General features: G+C 43.2%; 1 protein-coding gene across 1 annotated transcript; it reads right to left on the reverse strand.

Moving 5' to 3' along the window:
* Positions 1 to 907: 907 nt before the first annotated feature.
* Positions 908 to 21,233, reverse strand: LOC147018651 (ADP/ATP translocase 1). Its single transcript, XM_085898534.1, has 4 exons — positions 20,932 to 21,233; positions 10,123 to 10,609; positions 1,774 to 1,914; positions 908 to 1,648 (listed from the first exon to the last, which is right to left on the reverse strand). The coding sequence occupies exons 1-4, from the start codon at positions 21,049 to 21,051 to the stop codon at positions 1,491 to 1,493; spliced, it is 906 nt and encodes a 301-aa protein (XP_085754660.1). The 5' UTR covers positions 21,052 to 21,233; the 3' UTR covers positions 908 to 1,490.
* Between the last annotated feature and the right edge of the window lie 288 nt (positions 21,234 to 21,521).

The raw sequence follows: 21,521 nt of genomic DNA on the forward strand, positions 1-21,521 counted from the left end.
CCATAGACAGGTCGGTTGGGTGAAAAGAACGAATAGATTAGATTTTGGTTCATGTCCAGATACGACAATTTTGATATGCAAGCAATTATTCACACTTGAGATGTAGAACAAAGTGGTATTTCAAAAAGTTTGACAGATTTGGATGAAACTTGAAGGGTGATTTGGGTAGGGGACAAGAACAAACAGATTCGATTTTGTTTCAGGTCTAAATCCAACCGATCAGTGGCATACAAAATGTAAACTGTTCAACCTGGTGGCGGTATGCGCTCTACCAAATGCCGTCAAGTTCAACCTGTTTCTTCCATTCAGTCATCCCTCAACCCTATTAGAATTCCACACCCTTGCCTCCAGATTTTTTGTTGCCTGGACTCAATAAGCCTGGACTACAAAAATAGGGGCAATACCCTGGGTGGTCACCTGGTAGCTGCTGGATAAGAAAACCCAGGAACCACTGTTGTGTGGATGACCCACAAAATAATTACCAAAGAAAGTAAATACCTATGTATTTTTTTTTTAATGCAGTGAACAAACTTTGGTACATCACAGGTGATAATGGTTTTGGTCAAGCTTCTTCAAAAGTGTGTGTAGTTGAAGAAAATAAATAGCTATTTTTGGGGCAACCCCTCCTCCACACCCCCACCCACCTCAGGTGCCTGATTTTTTTTTTTTTTAATGCCATGAACAAACTTTGGTACATACCATCTGATGAATGTTGTCATGAAATTTCATCGAAAGTGGGTGTAGTTAAAGGTGAAAATGTTTGTAGACAGATGACGTGCCATCCCATAAAGCTCCCCTGAACTACGTTCCAGGTGAGCTAAAAACAAATAAGACTTTACATTTAAAACTAAAGTTACATTCGGCGATCCACATTTAAAATTTGTATAATGCAATGCAAACAGGAAAATAATGTCGGGAAGGGTTTTATTGGACCATGGAGTTGGAAATGGAGTCAAAACAAAACAGTGACATTGATAAATAAAGTAAAGTGGACAAAATTACAGTAATCCAGAGGGATTTGAGATGTACACCCCAAACTTTAAATTTCTTATTCCCTCCCCAAAATACCAAACCAACAGCAAACATTTTCCATTACAGTACTGACAATTTCTATGTTCAACTTTAAACAAAAAAATACCCACGCATTTTAACCACCATGTTTAGGGAATGTGTACCAATTGAAATTGGTCTAAAACCTCTTGGCCTCCAAAATCTTCAGAATTGAAAGGGGGATTCAGGACATGGTGAGGAAATCTTACCTCCACCATTTAACAGAATTTTTTTTTTCAAAAATGTGGAATGGTAAGATATATCTAACACAAGCAAAGCTGGATGTGATGTTAACTCACCAGCCAAGAGTAATCAACATTGCCAGCACATTTCTCCAAACAATTTACACTTTATTCTGTCTGCTGTGGTCCCCTGCCCTCCTCTCCCTCAGTGGCTATTCTGAAAGAGCTCCCGATCCTCACTGCCAACCCTACTGGGCCTCATGTGTATTTCTTGATTTCGTCGTAGAGGACGAGCACAAAAGCACCACCCATTCCACGTAGAACATTAGACCAGGCACCCTTGAAGAAAGCACCACCTCCCTCTTGTCTCATGATCTTGCGCCAACAGTCCATGGTCCCCGAGTACATGATGTCAGCTGCCAAACATTTGTGGGGATTGAGTGATTGAGTGGAGGCATTAAAAATGTTGACAAAAGGGCGTGGGGGGGGGAGGGAGAGGGAACACATGAATATCATTCATAAAAACAGGTTTCATGCTCACCTCCTTTACGACCAGACTGCATCATCATGCGACGTCGGACAGTGTCAAATGGGTAAGAGACAAAACCGGAGACTGCTGTGACTGACTGAGCAATTAACCAACTGATAATGATGTGGGTGTTTTTCGGATCAGGCAGCATACCTGCAAAAAAATAAAATAATAATGATGTCAAAAGTGGTTCATTTGTGTCAATATGGCTGTCAGGGATGAACTTTGACATTGGTTCAAATCTTACTGCACATCTGACCTGGAGTGAAGATCTGCATTCTGAAAAATGCCCATTGAAAATTACCACCCTATCATCAATGAAATGAAACCAGACTACCCAAATGAGAATAACCACATCTTCATTGCAACAGCACAAACAGATTGAATGTTTTTTTTTTAATGCCTCCACAGCCAGTCATTAAGTTTTTGGGTTGTCTGTCTGCATCCTTAAGATTTGTTACCACAAGAACTTGTGAAGTGCTGAAGGAATTTTGGCCAAACTTGGTAAAAGTAGCCCATGCATGAATGATACAAAAAAAAATGAAAAAAATGATTTCATTGTACATTTTCCTGCATATTTGTGGTCAAGTCTGCTCTGTGTCTCCCTTCCCGATTATTGTAAATAAACCTGTTAAATGTTCGTTCGTTGTCCGCGTTTTCTTTCATTGGCCGAGCATGGTTCAGGCTTGAGAATTGAGGCCGTTTGTGCCGTAAATTGTTCATTTGGTCCAGCAGGCTTTGGTAATCCCCGCTCGGTTACGCCGGATCAGAGTCGGTAACAGCGATTCAGTTCGGATAAAGTTGGCCGAGGGTGAGGCTTCCCCGGTAGTTAGACGCCGTGGGTACTTAAGTAAATTTAAATTAGACAATTAACCCTACCCCACGCCGTCGAAATATTGGCGTCCACGGTCCACCAAGGGACCCGTATCCGAAGGTTACGACCTTTCCATTTCGGTGAGAGACAGCCCAACTGCTCCATCTGGGGGTCGTCCTCGCCACTGAACCTGGCACAACAATATTACTTGATACTAAGTGCATTTTTGTTTAATGGTGTTTTAAAAAAAATTTAAATTCAATTTTAGTATTATAACAATCACTGGCAACCGAGTCAATCTGTGAGAGCTCTTGAATAAGGGAGACATAAAATGAGTTGACAGGCGTACAAAGACAAATGGTAAGTGCTGCTTCCTTGCGTGATGCTCAAATTTAAGGACGATAGAGCATGAATAATCCCGAAAGATTGGCATCCAAATGCTGAAGAGGAAATTCCTCCTTAATTGCCATGCTGTCTGGAAGAATTATAGAGACATCATAAAGATGGCATCACTGGTACCCAGAGTGCTCTCGCAAGTGAGGTCACTGTGCAAGCTCAGTGGCTCTGTTTGTCCGAAGTAAAATCTGGTGTTGTCTTATGTATGATTTGTGTATGCAGCTCCTCAGCCTTCCACCCTGTAAAAGCCAAAAAAGAAAAAAAAAAAAAAAAAAAAAAAAAAAAAAAAAAAACTACAACAGACAACATTCAGAAAAATCACTGCAACGATAGCCAATCATACAAATGAACTAATATGACAAAATACACCCGGACCCTGACAATCGAAGTTCCATGTATTCGCGAGAAATTGCCCCGCGTGTACGGTTTCCGTGGAGATTTTTATCTTGCCAAAACGAAGTTTTTGCAAGATATGTTCGTCAGCTTGTATGCTATTTTATTTTTTGTTTGTTTGTCTGTAATCACGTATCGATCACTCTGCAGAGCAGTTATCATTGGAAATTTTTGTAACTTGGCATATCAGAGTCCTATAGAGGTCCCTTTCAGCACATAAAATTTAAGGTCAAAGGTCAAGGTCACTGTCGCAAATCAGGGGAGTCGACGAAATCCTTATTTTTGAGCAATTTTGATCGGATCGTCTTCAAACTTCATGGGAATATAGTTCATGGACTGGTGCTCAGCTGATTAATTTTTGGTGGCGATCGGCCTTGACCTTCATGGTTAGCGCTGGAGGTCGAAAGTTTTTGACCCCAAGGTCAAATTTTGAAATCTTAGGTTCCATATCGTGCAATACCTCAAATTGAACACCTCGATGACTGCTTTCTAGATATGTCAAGCTTGAGACATTATGACGTCATTTGGTGACGTTATGAGGCAAACTCATATTTTTCATGGTTACTCTGTAGAACGATTCTCATCGGAATCTCTCGTAGGCAGATATTCCTCAAGGAGTCGCTCCTGGTGGATAGCAGCTCTGTTCACCTCAGTGTGACCTTAAAGAAGTCACACGTGGTCACCTTTTGGCAAGATCTTGGTTTTTATTTTTATTTTTTCACTAGCATAACAGTTCGAAAACACAACTTCCATTCAGCCACAAGCCGACCTGCTTCCAGTACATGGATTGGAGCTTCGCAGGGTGTCCACCAGTGTAACACGTCATTCCCCATGAGTTACTTACAGAATGAAAACACGAACAAGTATATATTGATGCATCCAATTACCAGATCGTCGCAAACAGACATTACACAATGGAACCATTCAGCACATCTTTGTGTGAATAACCATCTTGCGACAAACAGCAACATCTGAGCTGTTACATTTTAAAGACGCTCAGCATAATCTACCTCAGCACTTTCACTTAGAATGGCTCATCTTGAGATGACCCATGGTTTTTAATTTTCATCCTCATCTTTTTGTAGTTACATGTGCTGTGTGTTTAATAACAAGGACAAATGTGTCCAAGAGCCGTGTCCTAGCGGTTTTGTCTTCACCAGAAGAAGAACCCCCCCGATATTTTGTCACGTGCCTTGACGGAGCCAACAGCGAGACCTGTCATAGGCGATCGTCGTTCATGACGAGAAAATAGTGTATTTACGAAATTACAATACATTAAATGGAATAATCTTTAAATAGTAACGCGAACTTTTCGAAACTAAGGCAAATGTCCGAATATATGTAAAAGTTCATGATAGACGCTCTCAAAAGTCACCCTCAATGCGAGGATGTGTACAGGTGTTTAGTATTTAAGGAGATCCGGATCCTGTATATAAAAAAGCAGTTGTAAAGGTTTTGTCTTCATCAGAAGAACAAGAAGAACAGCGCGGCGCTGTCTTCGAGCCACGTCCCGCTACGCGAAACGCAGCTAAAAAATTGAAATGGTACATGATGTTTTTTCGTTTCATGGTATGGAATGGTTAATCGACTTTAAAATGCATTCTTTAATAAAATGAAATCTGTACCTGGTGTTGTCATTTTATTTTATTTGCAAGCATCTTCAATGAAACTAACTGCGGTCAAAAACATTTATAAATAAACAAAAATAATAAAAATTCCCCTTTCAACCAGGAACCGATAACGTTATCCCCTTGTACCAATTCCCAAACTTTGGTGTTACCATTTGCAGCCTTTTTCATGAAGCAGGAACCAACAATGTTATCCCCTTGGCTCCATTGCAATGACAAAACTCACGCATTTTTGTCTATTTCCACAGCATTTTTGAGAGATTTTCTCCGACGTTCACAAATTTTTTGTGGGTCGGGAAATCCCCAGAACCTATCTCATTGAAACTTCCCCCACATTCACACGGTTTTCCTGGAATGTATCCCACACGAATGTCAGTCCAATTGAATACAATAACTAAATGTGAACTGTTCAATCATTTTTATTTCTACACAAGATTGAAGCTCATGGAAGATGGTCGGAATAGAGCAAAACCTAAAAGAACGGAGCATTAAACAATGCAAAGCCTCACCGGTAGATAACAGTATCGTTGCACACAATATCTCCTCCCGTCCCTTCAGTAACAGACAAAACCAACATTACATGGTCAAAGTAGAAACTCCTCCTTGAAGTCTTTCCAGCTTAAGGTCTTGATATTCTTTTAAAAATAAGTTATCTGTGATATTTCAATAACATGTTGAATTCCGCCGAGTTCCGCCGAGTATTATAATAATAATAATAATAACTAGAACTGCCACTTGATAACTGCTGGCAGTGATCAGATATCAAGACGTCTGGCTTTGACACAACCTTGCTTTGATACAACACGGGACTGACTAATTACGGACCGAGTAACATGAAGTGTTCAATCTATTTATTACGAATGCAGTTAGCCCTCTTTCCTGGGGGCATTGCTGGTATCAATTGAATTGGTGTTTAAATTACCTGAACACGAAGTAATGAATGTGGAGGAAATGTCACCACAGGGTAAATCGGAATTCCGCCGAGTAACATGGAGTCCCCCCCAACCCCCCAACTACGCAGGATTGATGAGTCATAGATGCAGTAAAACGCCACAAATCAATCTATTTATTTCGCAAGCAGTAAGCCCTTTTTCCTGAATACATAGTCGGAAGCAATTGAATTAATGTTTAAATAAGTTAAACACAATAATAAATGTGGACACCATCAGCGAGATTCCTCAGAGTCTAATGAGGCTCCACACATTTCTCTACGACACGGGATTCACAAGTTATGCACTGAGAAACAGGTCATGTTCTATCCACTTATTATGTGCACAGTTGACCATTTTTTCCTGGGGCCATTATCGGTATCAATTGAGCTGCTACTCCTGTACCCTTAAACACATGCAGGTACAGACAAGTGAGCCTTTTTTTCTAAAAGTTCAGATTCAAATAATTCTGGCTATCAGGCCTTGTGGCCTATCGGGTTGAAATTTAAAACACACGTTCCCATGTCGGCTACGTTACAATTGTGAAAATTCACATTGATTAATGCAGCGGCTCCAGAGTAAACATCATTTAATATTTTGTCCTTCAATCCAATATGGCTGCCAAACCATGTGACCTACATCAAAAGGAGGTTGGAACTTTTGGTTCGCCATGGATCGGCTGGCTGTCATACCTGAAAGATTCACCTCGATCTGTTCAGCCGTTTCAGAGAAGACTTTTTATTTTTTCAATCCAACATGGCTGCTGTACCACGTGACCTATTGCATCATAAATTTACATTCTCCCTCAAATGGGGAAGGGGATCATGCTTGTCAAGTTTCGCGTTGTTCGGACAAGGTGCATTTTTCTATCCAAGATGGCCACCAAACCACGTGACGTGACAATTTTTACCATATATGCAGCCATGGGGTGAGATGACAGTTGCAAAGTTTCACTTTGATAGGTGAAGTGGTTCCAGAGAAAAACATTTAATATTTTTCTTCAATCCAATATGGCTGCCAAACCATGTGACCTATTATTCATTAACAAACTTGTATGCCCTCCCCATGGAGAATATGTTTGTGAAGTTCGCTTCATCTGACCAGCCGTTCTGGAGATGTTTGAAGGTTTTTGGGTAAATTCAATATTGGCCACCAAACCATGTGACTGATCAATGAGAAATTAATAAACTTATAAAAGGATGACATAGGGAATGTGTGAGTAAAGTTTAACCTCAATCTATCTGTTCGTTCTGGGGAAGATTAAAAAAAATAAAAAAATTCAAAAGAATATGGTTGCCGAACCAAGTGACCTATGATGTCATAATTTTTTTTCTACGGCAAGTTGTTGCGGAGATGACGCTCAGGAAATTTCAAATTTTTCGGATGCAGCGTTGTCGAATTTCCACCAGGATACCACTTCACAGATTACGTCATGAAAAATCACATGTGTTCCCATGTGGAGTTCTTGCCATGTGCCAAGTTTCAATTTTTTTTTCCATTGCACGGTTTCGAAGATAGAAGTCCAGAGTTTTTCGGTTTTTCAAAGATGGCGCCGGTACCACGTGAACTATGACAGCATACTTAATTGATGACATCAAAAAAAAAAGATACATACTATGGTGAAAATTGTGTCGATCTGACTTATGGTTCAAGAAAATGAAGTGAAGGTGGGGAAAAAAAAAAAAAATAAATAAAAAATAAAAAAAACGCTGGTGGAATAAAAATAAACAGAAGAAAACCAATAGGTTACCCAGCCTTGTCGGCCTGGTACCCCAATTATAAAAATAAAAACTTCAGCACTCACTCTTGGGTATTACCATCATCCTTCATCTTTCTTGGGCAAACTACATCCCAAAGTTGACTTTCAAATCTTGTCTGTGCACCATCAAGCAAGGTCCTTCCTTAGCACACCTGAACTCATCCACCTCCAAAGCTTTCATCCACAGCTTGATGGAATACTGCTCTCCCCTCTGGCTGGCTCCTACCCTGCCTCATATCTTGCTCAGCTTGATGCTGTGGAATCCAAGACTTTCAAAATCATTGAAATCTCCCACGATGAAGTAGTCTATGGGCCACTTTGCCACCGCAGGTGGGTCGGCAGTCTATCTTCTACCATCTGATCTTTCCGTGCTCTCCCCTCTCTCCTTCGGGTTTGGTATCTGCAGGGCGCACACAGCCCGCAGCAACTGCCTTCCGGTGAAACTCACAAAATCCAGAATCACTACTCACCTCCATTCAATCCTCTTCATTCCCACCTGTGGAACAAACCTCCACATTCTCTTCAATCCCATTCTCCCCTCCAGATCTTCAAGCCAGCTGTCAATCACCATTTCAGACCACAAGCTTTTCCAAGGGCTTGCTCCTCTATTTTCCCTCCCTCATTTGTCCATCTGTATTGGAATCTGTGCTCATTTGTGCAAAGAAGACAAACTCGTTTCACAATCACAGATAACGAATAGGATTCTGCAGCAACCTTAGGTGCTCCACTTCAGACTGCAACCTCCAATAGGAGAGCTAAACACTGAATGGGCTCCTCCCACCAAGACCACTGGGAGGTGACAACGCATCAGTGGAGAACATCCAATCAGAATTTACTTTGTTGATAGGCGTCTGTCTATTAGACTGTTCTTCTTCCTTACCCCATTCACTTTGTGCAAATTTCACCTTATTAGCACAATGAAAAGCTTTGTGGTTTTCTTTTTCGTCTGTTTTATGGTAATGTCTTTCAAAATGTTTCTATGTCTATATTGAAGGATAAGCATTAATAAAAATGCTTATACTTGAAGGATTAAAATTGACAGTTATACATTAAAAGTTTTGTGTAGTAAGGATTTTAATACAAGCTGAATACTATGAATGACCCTGACTTTAATACACTTTCCTCATGAAGTGTGTTTCTGCTCAGATTTTACGAAAATTATCTACGTTAAGACTGTAGCTACACCACAAGGTCCCAAAAGTGAAAACAAATCGAATAGAACTTAAGATAGCCTCGTGAGGCAGCATGGAAGCCAATGGAAGCCTCCCCTTAGTGCAATGCATTCCACACAGACCGAGGATACAAAACATTCAAATTTAACAAATCTTGATGCAACCGAGTGTGAATCAACCTTTGCGCCTGCGAAAGGTGAAAACAGAATTTAAATTTAACTTCAATTTTTTTTTGAAAACCCCTCCTTTTGACAGTCAAACGTCGGAGTAATAAACTGCTCGATACAATGAGAATTTTGACTGGATGGCGGTATTGTACTGTAAACTACCTGGTGAGTTTTGTAAAGGTGCTGGAATGAGACGAGAATCGCATTTGCTGGAAGGCACGGGATTGTTCTGTTACTTTATAAACCCATGAGAGGGAGATGGAGAGACGGGTGACATGTGACGAGACATGAGTTTTGATCATCCCTGTGCTCGATTTAACTCTGATGAGTGAATGAGGTGTTAATGTCCAGAGTGGTTGTTAACGAGTGGAGCCAATTATAATGAATTTGATGTCGAGCCGGCAGGACAGGGACATTGGGTGGAAACAATGCGAGAATCAAAGCTGGACATTGTGTGTAATGGTGAACTTCCTCATTTGACTTTGTATGTTTCTTTGAAATACAAGTTTCAAAAACGTTATGCTGTTGATGTGGTAACCAACATCACATACCCTAACTGACAAAGATCCATTTGATAGCCAACCATTACGATCGTTCACTCATGAAGCACAAACCTTGGATTGCAGTCGTTAGAGAACGAGCTGGGTTCGTACACTAAAGGGAAGGAAAACCTAAAAGGTGTGTATACCAACGGTGTATCCCAAATTTGGTAACATTCTGACTGGTGGGTCTGGAGAAGAATATTTTTTTTGAAGAAATTTACTAAGTTGGCCATTTTAACCAACTTGTTCACGTGACCAGAACGAGCTTTGCAATTGCTGTTACCAAATTTCAGCCAGATTTACCCAGCAGTTTGGCCGGAGAATTTGAAATGAGATAGACGGACACAGCACAATGACAATACTATATCTGGAATTTAAATGCCAGATAAGCTGAAAAAAATAAAGAAATAAATAAACCCAATATCCCATGACGACTCCCTCAAATCGAGCAGAGTTGCATCAAAAGTAAACAAACAAATTAAAAAAAAGAAATTTCAATAATATCCTTACATAGAAAGAAGATAATGAACGAATAACAGAAAAAAAAAAATCAAAACATACCTTTGGCAGTGTCATAGATGCCAAAGTAGGCAGCACGATAAATGATGATGCCCTGCACAGAAACACTGAAACCCTGGTAGAGGCCACGAAATCCATCAGCCTGAAAGATCTTTGCAATGCAGTGGCCAAGGCCCTTGAACTCTCGCTCAGCCAAATTTTTGCCCACATCGGCAGCAAGCCGCGTCCGGGCAAAGTCCAAGGGATAGACAACGCACAATGACGTAGCACCTGCAGCACCACCTGATGCAAGGTTCCCACCAAAGTAGCGCCAAAACTGCTTGTGCTTGTCAACACCACCCAAGAATATCTGCTTGTACTTGTCTTTGAAAGCGAAGTTGAGAGCCTGTGTTGGAAAGTAACGGATGACATTCACAAGATTTCCACGCCAGAAGCTGAGGAAGCCTTGCTCCTTTGGAATGCGGATAACGCAGTCGATGATACCCTTGTACTGCTTCTCAACAGTGATCTGTTTGCTTGCATGTTGTACCTGAGAAGGGAATGCAACAGAGTTTGCTTTTTGTTGTCAAGCCAAGAATAGTAACAGAAGGAAAGCACAAGTAACAAACTGCATTTATACAAGTCTTAGAGAAGCTGTAAAGGACATATAGGTACATAAACTAGAAAATATAATTTGACGCAAACACGCTGATGGATATGCCGCTGCCAGTCTAAAATATTGTTACAGGGCCGGGGGGGTCTGCCGTGAGCACGACCGCAAAATGGAGCCGCCAGCCGGCTCGACCGATCACCCGGAATGTGAAGGTCGTCGCCCCGGATAACTCCAGAACTGACGGGTCCCCTATCGGAACGATCTTCGCCAATGGATAGGCCACGTGGGGTAGGGTCGATTGCCAACTTCAATTTACCTAAGTACCCACATGGTATCGGGGAAGTTCACCCTCGGCCGACTGTCCGAATCGAATCGCTATCGCCGACTAGGATCCGGCGTAACCGAGCGGAATTAAAGTCGGGCCGGACCAAATGAACAAGTTACGAACACTAATCCTCAAACACGCGTCATGTCGAGCCAATGAAAGAAACACAGAACGAACTGTTACATTCAACAAGGGGGTATTTATTAATAATAATGGGGAACTCAGGAACATGCAAGAGCAGATTTAAACGGACGATACAAAATGCAATGCAATCATTGACAGCACACAAAACACTTAACAGTTCTCTACTTGTTAGACGGGCCCACGGACACATACGCACCCGAAATGGGGGCTGATGCCTTTAATGCGGACTTCAGCTCGGAGGGACAGATGAGCTGAAGCCCAGGGTCTGCCTCAGACCTTTTCACCTCGTGTGGTCTTCAAGCTGTTCGAACTGGGCACCAGCGTGGGCGAGTTGGATCCAATCAACGTGAGCCGCTATCTTTTCTGAGTTCCGGCGGATCCCCTCGTGCTCCGGACCACGTGCTGGTGAGACGAGGCACCGGATCCTTCCCGACCCGATGGGTCACTTCCCCAAAGAACCACCAAGATGAGGACAAGGAGTCGCACCAAGCCAGGAACCCAGCAGACCACGAAGAGCTCCACGAACCAAGAAGAACCAGACCACGAAGCAGAGTAACAGCCACCCGAAGAACAACCCCCCCCCCGACAAGAACCAACTCGAGCCAAGCAAAGGGTCCCTTTCTTATTCCTCTTCGCCCTGCCTCGCTTCGGAGTGACTAATGCCCCCCCCCCCGCCACAACCGTGGATGGGGTCCGTTTACCTTGCTGAATCTCGTGACGACCCGTTGAATGTTGAATCACGGGACGGGAGGGTTCTTCTTTGTCATTCTGACCTAACTATTAAAATAAATCACAGCGCATTTATATAGATTTACCCATTAAACAATGGAAGGCGAGCAATCTATAGAACATGTACTTACCGAGATAACTGAGCTAAAGGAACCTGAATGATGAGTGCGATAATGGTTTCCAAATCGCAACAATATCAACCCACTGATACATTTTATTTCAATTAAAGATCACATGAAAAATTAAAGGTCATGTGAGAGAAAGGTAAATGACACATGATTCAAACTCAAATGGTCTGCAAAGCAATTTTCAAAGGGCATTTGATGGTGTTTAACCCGAACTTTAATCAGTTCACACTCTTGCTAAGTTTGGTTGAAATCCATTAAATGGATCACATTATCATGGAAACAAAATGCTGTTAACGGAAGGCATGACAAACCCAAAAAACAATGTCTCTAGCATTTAGCTGTCAAGGGTACACAAACATAAAAAGCTGGGTTCTCTACACCGAATGAAGATTTGGGGAGAAAAGAGGGGGGGAGTTGGGTGGTGCTTCAATGTCATGACTACCACGTCAGTCTGAGTATTGGACAAAAAAAATTATGTATAGCAGAAATGCAAAGCTGTTACTTGTATAGCAGTTGATGCACTTGCTGTGAAGCAAAATTACCACGTTATAAAACCACGAGTACATGCAGTATTGTTACGATTGTGGGGGTAGATGGAGGAATCCAATAGGGAATATCGCATAATGTAGAGTTTCTTGGTCCGTGGACGTGTACAAGGCATTTCGATGTAACCAAGGAGGGAACCTGCGAGTTTAAGTGTTTTTGGTCACCACACGAGGGGGTGGTGTCATGTTAATTAGCTCGGGTTTAAGAATAAGCTTCTCCGGTATGTAATCACCCCTCTGATTTTTCCCTACATTTTTATATTTCAAGATCGGCAAGAAAGGTGGGCAACATGTCTGGAAAAATAATATAAGTGGGCAGAAAACCCCGCCTTCAAAGGGTGACAACAGGCGAAGTCACACCTCCGAGGGAGATTGATGGGCGTGACGTCAGAAGCGAGACGAGCAGGCAGAAGCCCCGCCCGCCTGGGTTTCATGCAAGCAGGCCACGCCACAGAGGCAGAGGATTTTTTGGCGTGACGCCTGAAGAGGGCATGGGGGAAAGCACGATACTGGATTGGGCGAGAGATCGGCAGCGCGCACAAACGAGGTCAGTGAGGAACACACAAGGCAGAGTTGATTTTGGAAGTCAGAGGTGAGAGATGAGGGCTTGCAAATTTTTTGGAGAGCTGAGATCAGAGTGCAGGCACGAGGTGCATTGTTTGGAGAGGAAAGAGCAGAGGGTGAGAGCATGCGACGAGGACGGCATGATCCTTGAATTCATGTTGAGGCAAAACGCTGGCCATTGGCTCTTGGTTGGGTCGGTGAGGATGATCGGCACACGAAGCTGTTACACTGGGGCTCTGAGCCTTGGTATGGAGTGCCACACAGATTGCCTGGCGTGCATTTGTCCCGCTACGAAAGAAGCGGAATTTTGTGCGCGCCTGCACGTGCGAATCTGAGCGCCTCCATTCCAAGTTCCACAAAGACCAGCGCTGGGCCAAGCAAAGCACAAGACTACTCAAAAGGAAGGTTTATTTTATTTTGTGTTCCCTTTGTCTGTATGAAGAGGTTCCTCGACCTCAGGATTTATTACTTCATTATCTTGCCAAAACGAAGTTTTTGCAAGATATGTTAGTCAGCCTGTATGTTTTTTGTTTTTTTTGTCTGTAATCACGTATAAAAAAAATTCTGCAGAGCACAGTTATCATCGGAAATTTTTGTAACTTCGCATATCAGAGGCCTATAGAGGTCCCTTTCAGTGCACAAAATTTTGAAGGTCAAGGTCAAAGGTCAAGGTCACTTTGGCACAAATCAGGGGAGTCGACGAAACCCTTATTTTTTGAGTAATTTTGATCGGATAGTCTTCAAACTTCATGGAAATATAGTTCATGGTCTGGCGCTCAGCTGATTAATTTTTGGTGGTGATTGGCCTTGACCTTCATATGTTTTTTTTTTTTTTTGGTCTGTAATCACGTAGAAATCACTCTGCAGAGCACAGTCATCATTGGAAATTTTTGTAACTTCGCATATCAGAGGCCTATAGAGGTCCCTTTCAGCGCATAACATTTTGAAGGTCAAGGTCAAAGGTCGGCACTGTCGCAAATTAGGGGAGTTGACGAAACCCCTATTTTTTTGAGCAATTTTGATCGGATAGTCTTCAAACTTCATGGGAATATAGTTCATGGTCTGGCGCTCAGCTGATTAATTTTTGGTGGCGATTGGCCTTGACCTTCATGGTTAGCGCCTCAGGTCAAACATATTTGACCCCAAGGTCAAATTTTCAAGTTTTAGGAACCATATCGTGTAGTACCTCAAATTGAACACCTCGGTGAGTGCTTTACAGATATGTCAAGTTAGAGACATTATGACGTCATTTGGTGACATTAGAGGCAAACTCATATTTTTCATGGTTACTCTGTAGAACGATTCTCATCGGAATCTCTCGTAGGCAGATATTCCTCAAGGAGTCGCTCCTGATGGATAGCAGCTCTGTTCACCTCAGTGTGACCTTAAAGAAGTCACACGTGGTCACCTTTTGGCAAGATACGGGTCACCCTGCGGGTGACATTGGTTTATTTATATCATCATTACCCTTTTGAATTATTGTCCTTCGTAAATATTCATTTTCATTAAATGTGTTGCTTTGAGGAAGCTGTAATGGTATATTTGAACTGAGTCAGAGTAAAAAAAAACCCCTTGTGCTGTGCTCCTCCGCCACTGCCCCCCCCTTCCCACGCACACATTAATCTCAGACCCTCGGTTGTAGGCCTTTTCGGGAGAAGCTTTGACATCCGTACTGGTAGGGATTACACCACCAAGACACACCAGTATGATTTTAAGTGGTGGTAGCACTTCAGGCTTTGAACCCAATCATCAATTCTAAATGGGAGATTCAACAGTTACACTTTATCACTGTTAATAATATTCTAATGGCCATCTGATTTGGACCAGTCCTGACGACCAATGCAATGGTGAAGCCTTCCACCTGAAGTCACCAATTTAAGGATAGAGTCTGAGGCCATACACCGCGAAAGCCGAAGACATTTTCTTCGGTTTCCGAAGTACCGAAACTCCAATGCAATCTGTCGCCTACAGCCAGTTCGTTCACCTGAAACAGGGGTCTCCAACCTGCGGCCCGCAGGCCACATGCGGCCCCTTAGACGGATTTATGCGGCCCGCAATACTGCCAAATTGTCAGGGTCAATGATCAAAGCGTTCTGCAATTATTATGATTTTGATTCATATTAGACACATGTGTCTTTAACACGATTATTCATTTATCATATTCATTGGCAATAAAAATATATTCAGCACTAATATTTGTTTAAATTTCCGCATATTAATTATATATATATTTTTCGGAATTTAGCATCCTTTTTGGGGTGCGGCCCTCCGCCCCTCCGCCCAAAAGGTTGGAGACCCCCCCCCCCGGATCTGAAAGGATGGGGCCGAGCGATGACCCAGGAGGAACCGCTGTGGTTTTAAACCTCAATGAGGGTTTGGCACCAATTTCGAACAGCTGCGGGTTTTTACTCACTCCATGGTAATATTCAAAATTAGAACCGCACACCAGGCCGACATGCCAGTGGTGGGGAAACGGTATATTGCAAGAAAAATGGGCGGGGATCAAAAAGAAGCAAGGGCACTGACCAGTAATTAAACAATTTTCCCCCACAAGCCTGACTGCTTAAAGGAATACTCATCCACCTACACCACAAATAATAAGACAGATATCACGAGACTGGGGGGTGGGGAGGGAACCTGGTCTACCACGCTCTCCGACCCACATAATTTGTGTGTTCGAGTGTGTCAAGTTTACTTGCACCCCAGCTTGTGGTTACTGGCTACCTCCAACTCTACCTCTACCTCTTCACCATCCAGCTTGCTCCATGGGACTGGAGCTACACAACACTTTATGAACTCTGGCTGTACTCCCACCTGGTATCACTCCTGACTTCACTGTTATACTCTCTCATCTGTCCGTTTCCCCATCCCTTGGCCATGTGTCTCTGCACACCCAATGGCTCATTGCTCAGCTTCTCATCACTTCAAGCAGCTTCCAAGGTTCCTCGAGCCAGTCTCAGCGTGGTTCTTGCCTTCCTCAAAGGAGCGGAGGGCATTAGGTAGCTTGCAGAATGGTAAAACGATATATTCATTATCAATACAGATAGGTGACAAAAAGGAGCGATTTAAATGATTAATGGCGGAGGAATAATGGGAGAGCCTCAGCTATATTGTTGCGAATCTGGAAGCCATGAGCACAATATTCAGGTCCTAGAGCTCAGTTATTTCGATAAGTGAATGTGGATAGATAGCTCCCTTTCCCTAGTCTATTGGGTGAATAAATGTACTTGCGCTGTGAGTTACTTTGATAGTCAGGGGTTTTTTCATGTTTATACCCCCTCAACGACGACAACGCCAACATCACCTTCACCTCGCTCAGACCGATGCCATTGCATACGTGCGTGTCAGCACGTACGTGGGCAGATCCCACGCAAAATACAATTCCTCTGCCTGTTTGGTGGGCAGAGTTCAAGGATTAGCCTCGCGGCGGCCGTCGACCAATCAGCGTGCTACAGGTGGGGTGACCGCCGCTCAGCCAATCAGATCACGCGACAGGGATAAAGGGGTCCGCGTGAAGTCACCAAGTCCCCGGGCCAATCGACGGACTTGCCACATGTTTTGGCCAATGAGAGGGCAACGAGCAGTTCTGCGTGCCAAAACTGTCCAGTAAGGGAGCATGGGCAGGGTGGAGGCGTGGCACCCCCCCCCAAGACAGGATGAATAAGGGTGCCGCACGATTGGGACTCAGGACAAGAGAGCTTGAGAGGCACCATCCCCCAAGAGAGCCGCAAGGGTTGCGTGCCGCGTCCCTGCCGACAACACGAAGGGAGATATTGGGAGATCCTGCCACCGACAAGAACAGGAAGGGGTGCGTGCCGTCTTTGAAGATACCGAGGAGAGGTTATGATGCCGGCACGAGCGCTGAGCGGAGCTCGGGAGGCCGCTCGTGGCTCGCTGGTGTCTGGATTCAGCTCACCTCCCGCTGGTGCCCGGTTCGACTCAGCGCGAAGACCACACGAGGTGGACAGGTCTGAGGCAGAATCTGGTCTTCAGCTCGCCTTTCCATCTGAGCTGGAGGCCTCAATAAAGGCTGTGGCCACCGCTTATTTTGGGTGTGTGTGCATGTGTGTTTGTGGCACCAGTCTAGTAAGTAGTAATTCTACAAGTGCCTTGCTGTACATACGTGCATCTCTTTATTCGGATAACTCTGCTTCTTACGTGCCCCCCTGCCCCATCATTATAAATAAACCCATGTGTTAAATTTATTTCTATTATTGGTTTAACACGGTGAGTGTTGGAGAATTCGCCAGGCTGTTGCCCCTGTAAAGGGGCATTTGGACCGACGGAAACTCGGTGACCATCCGCTTAGGTCACACACGGTTCGAGTACGCTAGCGGCTCGTTCCGTACGAGCATCGTCGAGGGTGAATTTCCCCGGTAGTTTGGACTATGTGGGTATTTAGGTAAATTGAAATTGGCAATCGACCCTATCCCACGTGGTCGACCTATTGGGGAACTTCGGTCCGACAAGGGACCCGTCGGCTCTGGAGTTATCCGGGGTGACGACAAATTCTGGGAGATCGGTGGAGCCGACTCTACTGCTCCATCTAGCGGTCGTGCTAGTCGCTGATATCCGGCCCCGCAACAATATTACAGAGGGGAGTTATACTAATCAGCTTTTGAACACTTCAACAGGTCTATCGTTTTTACAGAACCACACTTGTGCCAGAGGTTTATTATTGACATAACTAGTCGATCTTATTCCCATTACCCCCAGGACAAGTCCAACAGAAATATCAATATCATCCTGAATTGGTGATGGGCCACAATGGGGTCAAATGTCAATGTTCAAATCCTGCAATTACTTCTGCCGAGATGCTCTTCAACCTATAGCTCTCCTCAGCAGATCCACAAAACTACAGCCAAAATAAATTAAGCCATTGTCTCATCACCACTGGTCATTCTGCTGCCCCAAATCTCAAAAGATACAAGAAGCATCGCCCTGGACACCTCAGACATTCTGCTCAACTTTCCAAGCTTGTTGCCTGCAGCATCCAGGCAGTTTTCATACCTGGCATTTGACAGTCAATTTGCTACCAATGGAATACTTTTACCTCATACATCAGGAGAGGCTTGACTGTCCAAAAGCTGTTTTGGCCTCAATTCCTCTCCACAAACACAGATTCTCTGGAAAACAGTTTCTTGTCCAGATCATTCCACATATTCATACACAATCCCATCCCAGTGACAGGTGGACAAGCAAGCTGCATCACTATGATCTGGAATAGATAAACTGCAGATCTGAAAAATGGAAGGTCTTCACTCCATTTCACAATCACTCTGGAAGAATAAAACAACAAACTGACCTATTCCTGGTTAGCCACTGGTTCAAGAGAGATTGATTCTCTTGAACTGAAAGGCTTTGCAATCAGCAAAGTCAACTCCTGGGCCAACTGACCAGAGAGTAGATATCCTCAATCATTCCATACAATAACTCAACCAAGCAAATAAATAAATAACCCCCCCCCCCCCAAAAAAAACAATCTTAAATCACATCGGCATTTTGGACACATGTACCTACATTTTCTGAAATCAGAAAACGGTAAAATGGCGAGGTATTTCATCCAGGGGGGAATTGTGCACAATTATACATGGCTACGTGGTGGATTGTCAGTCGGCCTGTTTGGCATTCCCATAGCCAAGTGTTCAAGGTCTGATTCAAATAACGCGCGCACAAATTGATGAAACAAAATACACCTCACCTGGTAATAAATCTCTAAGCTCCTCAAAGAACCTTGACCCCCAAACCTTTTCTCCAACATTTAACCTTCAGGCAACACATGGGATACTGGCACTCCAGATCACTTAGCAAAAACTATGAGACTGCAGGAATCAAGGACTATTGTACAGTCGAGACCAGTGTTTCTCAACCTTTTTTGTCCCACGCCCCACTTTGTTTCAAAAAAAATAAAAAAATAAAAAATAAAATTAAAGTACGCCCCACCACGATTGGAGACACTACAGTACATACTACATATGTATTCAAAAGGCTTTATTAAAAATTCATTGCAAATTTTATTCAATTGCTACTCACTTCAATGGGAGCCCTGCCCTTGACGCTGGCTGCAGATTTGTATGATTCGAGGAACCAATTTTGTCAGTTTCAGCCTTAAATCACCACGTGTCGTGATTTCCAGTCGATTTCTCTTAGCTTGCAGAAAATCGGTAATAACACCAAATCCACATTCGACTAAGTAAGATGATGGAAAATTTATCAATACTTCCCTTGCCAAAGTAGTCGAGTTTGGGTATTTCTTTTCACTCTCCTCAGACAGCCACATCATGGTTCCTTTGATCTTGAAAAGAGTTTTCAGACTCATCTTGTTGCAACTTGCATAACTCCTCTTGGTATTGCTCTGGTACCACCAGAAATGGCCGAGTCAACCAAGAAGGGAACTCCATTGCTTTCAAGTCATGAAATCTGTCATTGAAGTCATTAACCAACATTTTCAAGTGGTCAACAATGACGTCCTTTGCCTCGTCAGTTCCCTCACATTCTTTCATTCTGAATCATCATGCCCCACCTTGAGAAACACTGGTGTAGACTCTAGAGTCTTAGAGTATGGATATTACAACATACAAAAAAAATAAATAAATACGTTTGGAAATACAATACAGTACAATAAATGGCTAGGAACACCATGTGACCATATACATCAACTCACTTTTCCAGACCCAAAACTGCTACCTTCCCCTTACTTCATACCTTGTCGGGTAAGACCCATCAGTACTGTATCAAACTACAAACTTGCATTGGAAACGGCCTGACAGGTACACAAAGTACAGTACTTCGACAAATTACACAACTTCAAACAAGGATTTATACACAAATACACCGAATTCCATTCCCAAAAACAAAAACCAGTTTGCCGTGCTAAAGTCCACCGGAGCTGCCGGCTCAATGGGGATGCCTTTGACGAAGTGACGTCATCATTCTTGCAGGGGAAAGACAAAAAAAAAAGAAAAAAGTCCCATTCCAACCCCATACCTCCCACGCTGGAACAAAAGAAGATCATCAAGACCATTTGGATACCACGTGTCGGCTCCTAGAAATCATTAACCACAATCCAAAAGACTTTCAGATGGGTATTCAAGGTCAGGCGGTTAACCCCACTGCACGCTTTCGTGAAAAAAAAACAAGCAAGTACTGTAATAAAAGTGCGCGACGTGCGCAAGTAAAAGGAAACATCCAATCGGGAAGGCGAACACTATTGACGTCATCCTTCGGCTTTTACCTCAAATGAACCCGGGACGAGGGAGAGTCATCGACGCCGGTGCTCGTCGGGTCGCTGTGAAAAAAAATTAATTTCCACTTTTCGAATGAATACGCGAACAAACATCAAGGACCATTTGGTGAACGCTGCAAAGTTCGAGTGGTGATAAAAATTTTTTATTTCAAATAAATAATAAAAGGTTACGTGAATGTCAGAGAGAAAATATATATATATATATATATATATATATATATATATATATATATATATATATATATATATATATATATATATAAATAAATAAACCGGACAATGTAAAGCTGAAAAATCGTCCGAGAATAATGTAATTATACATTACGGAGAAAACGGCAACAACAAAATAAATAAAATAATCCGCAGTTTTAAAAGAATTCTCAGCGCGCGTTCAGGTGCGATTTCGGCGCGGCGGAGGGAAGGTCACCCTGCCGCCATTTCGCGCTCCTTCCGCTCGCGATTCCCTTCAGGACGCGGCGAATGACTAGTCAACACTTAACTTCGTCACACGACCACGAAAAAACAACCCCTACTGAACAAAAATCCCAAAACACCGCCATGACGAGAGACGCCGTTACCTGCAGCAGCAGCTTCACACGCTCAATGGGCGCTACGGCCGTCTTGGAAATGGCCGCAGCCACACCACCAGTCAAGAAGTCCTTCAGGAAATTGACTAATGAATCTGACAACGAAGACATGGTTCTCTCTCTCTCTCTCGAGCTCACTGTGAGGGGAAAAAAACCCAGAAATATGGAGTTAAATGAAACGATCTTCCTTTCACCTTCAGGAAATGTTCCTGATTTTCCTGATCTTTGATGTTACGATATCGAACCGCCGTGGAAATGAGGATGCAAACGCCGGCAGCGCGAATTATATCGTCTCTGACGTCATGTGGGTGTGTCTCGTCATTTGATTGGTCCGATCGTGCGTACGCAGTGACGTCATTTCACTGCAGTTATACGGCGAAGTTTCATTGGTGGAATTTCTTCACTTGCGTCATGCGTCATGCGTCAACCTTTGCCGGTTGTTTCACACGTGCTGAGGGCACAGGATGGGTTTTTTTTTTTGATACACGTCTTCAATTAACCGGTAGTCGTGGTACAGCCCAAAAGTAGAGAACCGTCCAAACTTCGAAAGTACATAAATACATCGGCTCATGAAGAAAATG

This window comes from Eptatretus burgeri, chromosome 10, assembly GCF_056783735.1.
Source record: "Eptatretus burgeri isolate ZD-2024b chromosome 10, Ebu_testis_v1, whole genome shotgun sequence".
Taxonomy (NCBI): domain Eukaryota; kingdom Metazoa; phylum Chordata; class Myxini; order Myxiniformes; family Myxinidae; genus Eptatretus; species Eptatretus burgeri.

What these genes read in the sequence shown, in the direction of transcription:
- LOC147018651 (XM_085898534.1), bottom strand. Translation starts at nt 21,051, where the DNA reads ATGTCTTCGTTGTCAGATTCATTAGTCAATTTCCTGAAGGACTTCTTG. An exon ending in CATCTATGACACTGCCAAAG is followed by an intron (nt 1,915 to 10,122) that starts GTATGTTTTGAT and finishes ATTTTTTTGCAG; the next exon opens with GTATGCTGCCTGATCCGAAA. An exon ending in GCAGTCTGGTCGTAAAGGAG is followed by an intron (nt 1,649 to 1,773) that starts GTGAGCATGAAA and finishes AATGTTTGGCAG; the next exon opens with CTGACATCATGTACTCGGGG.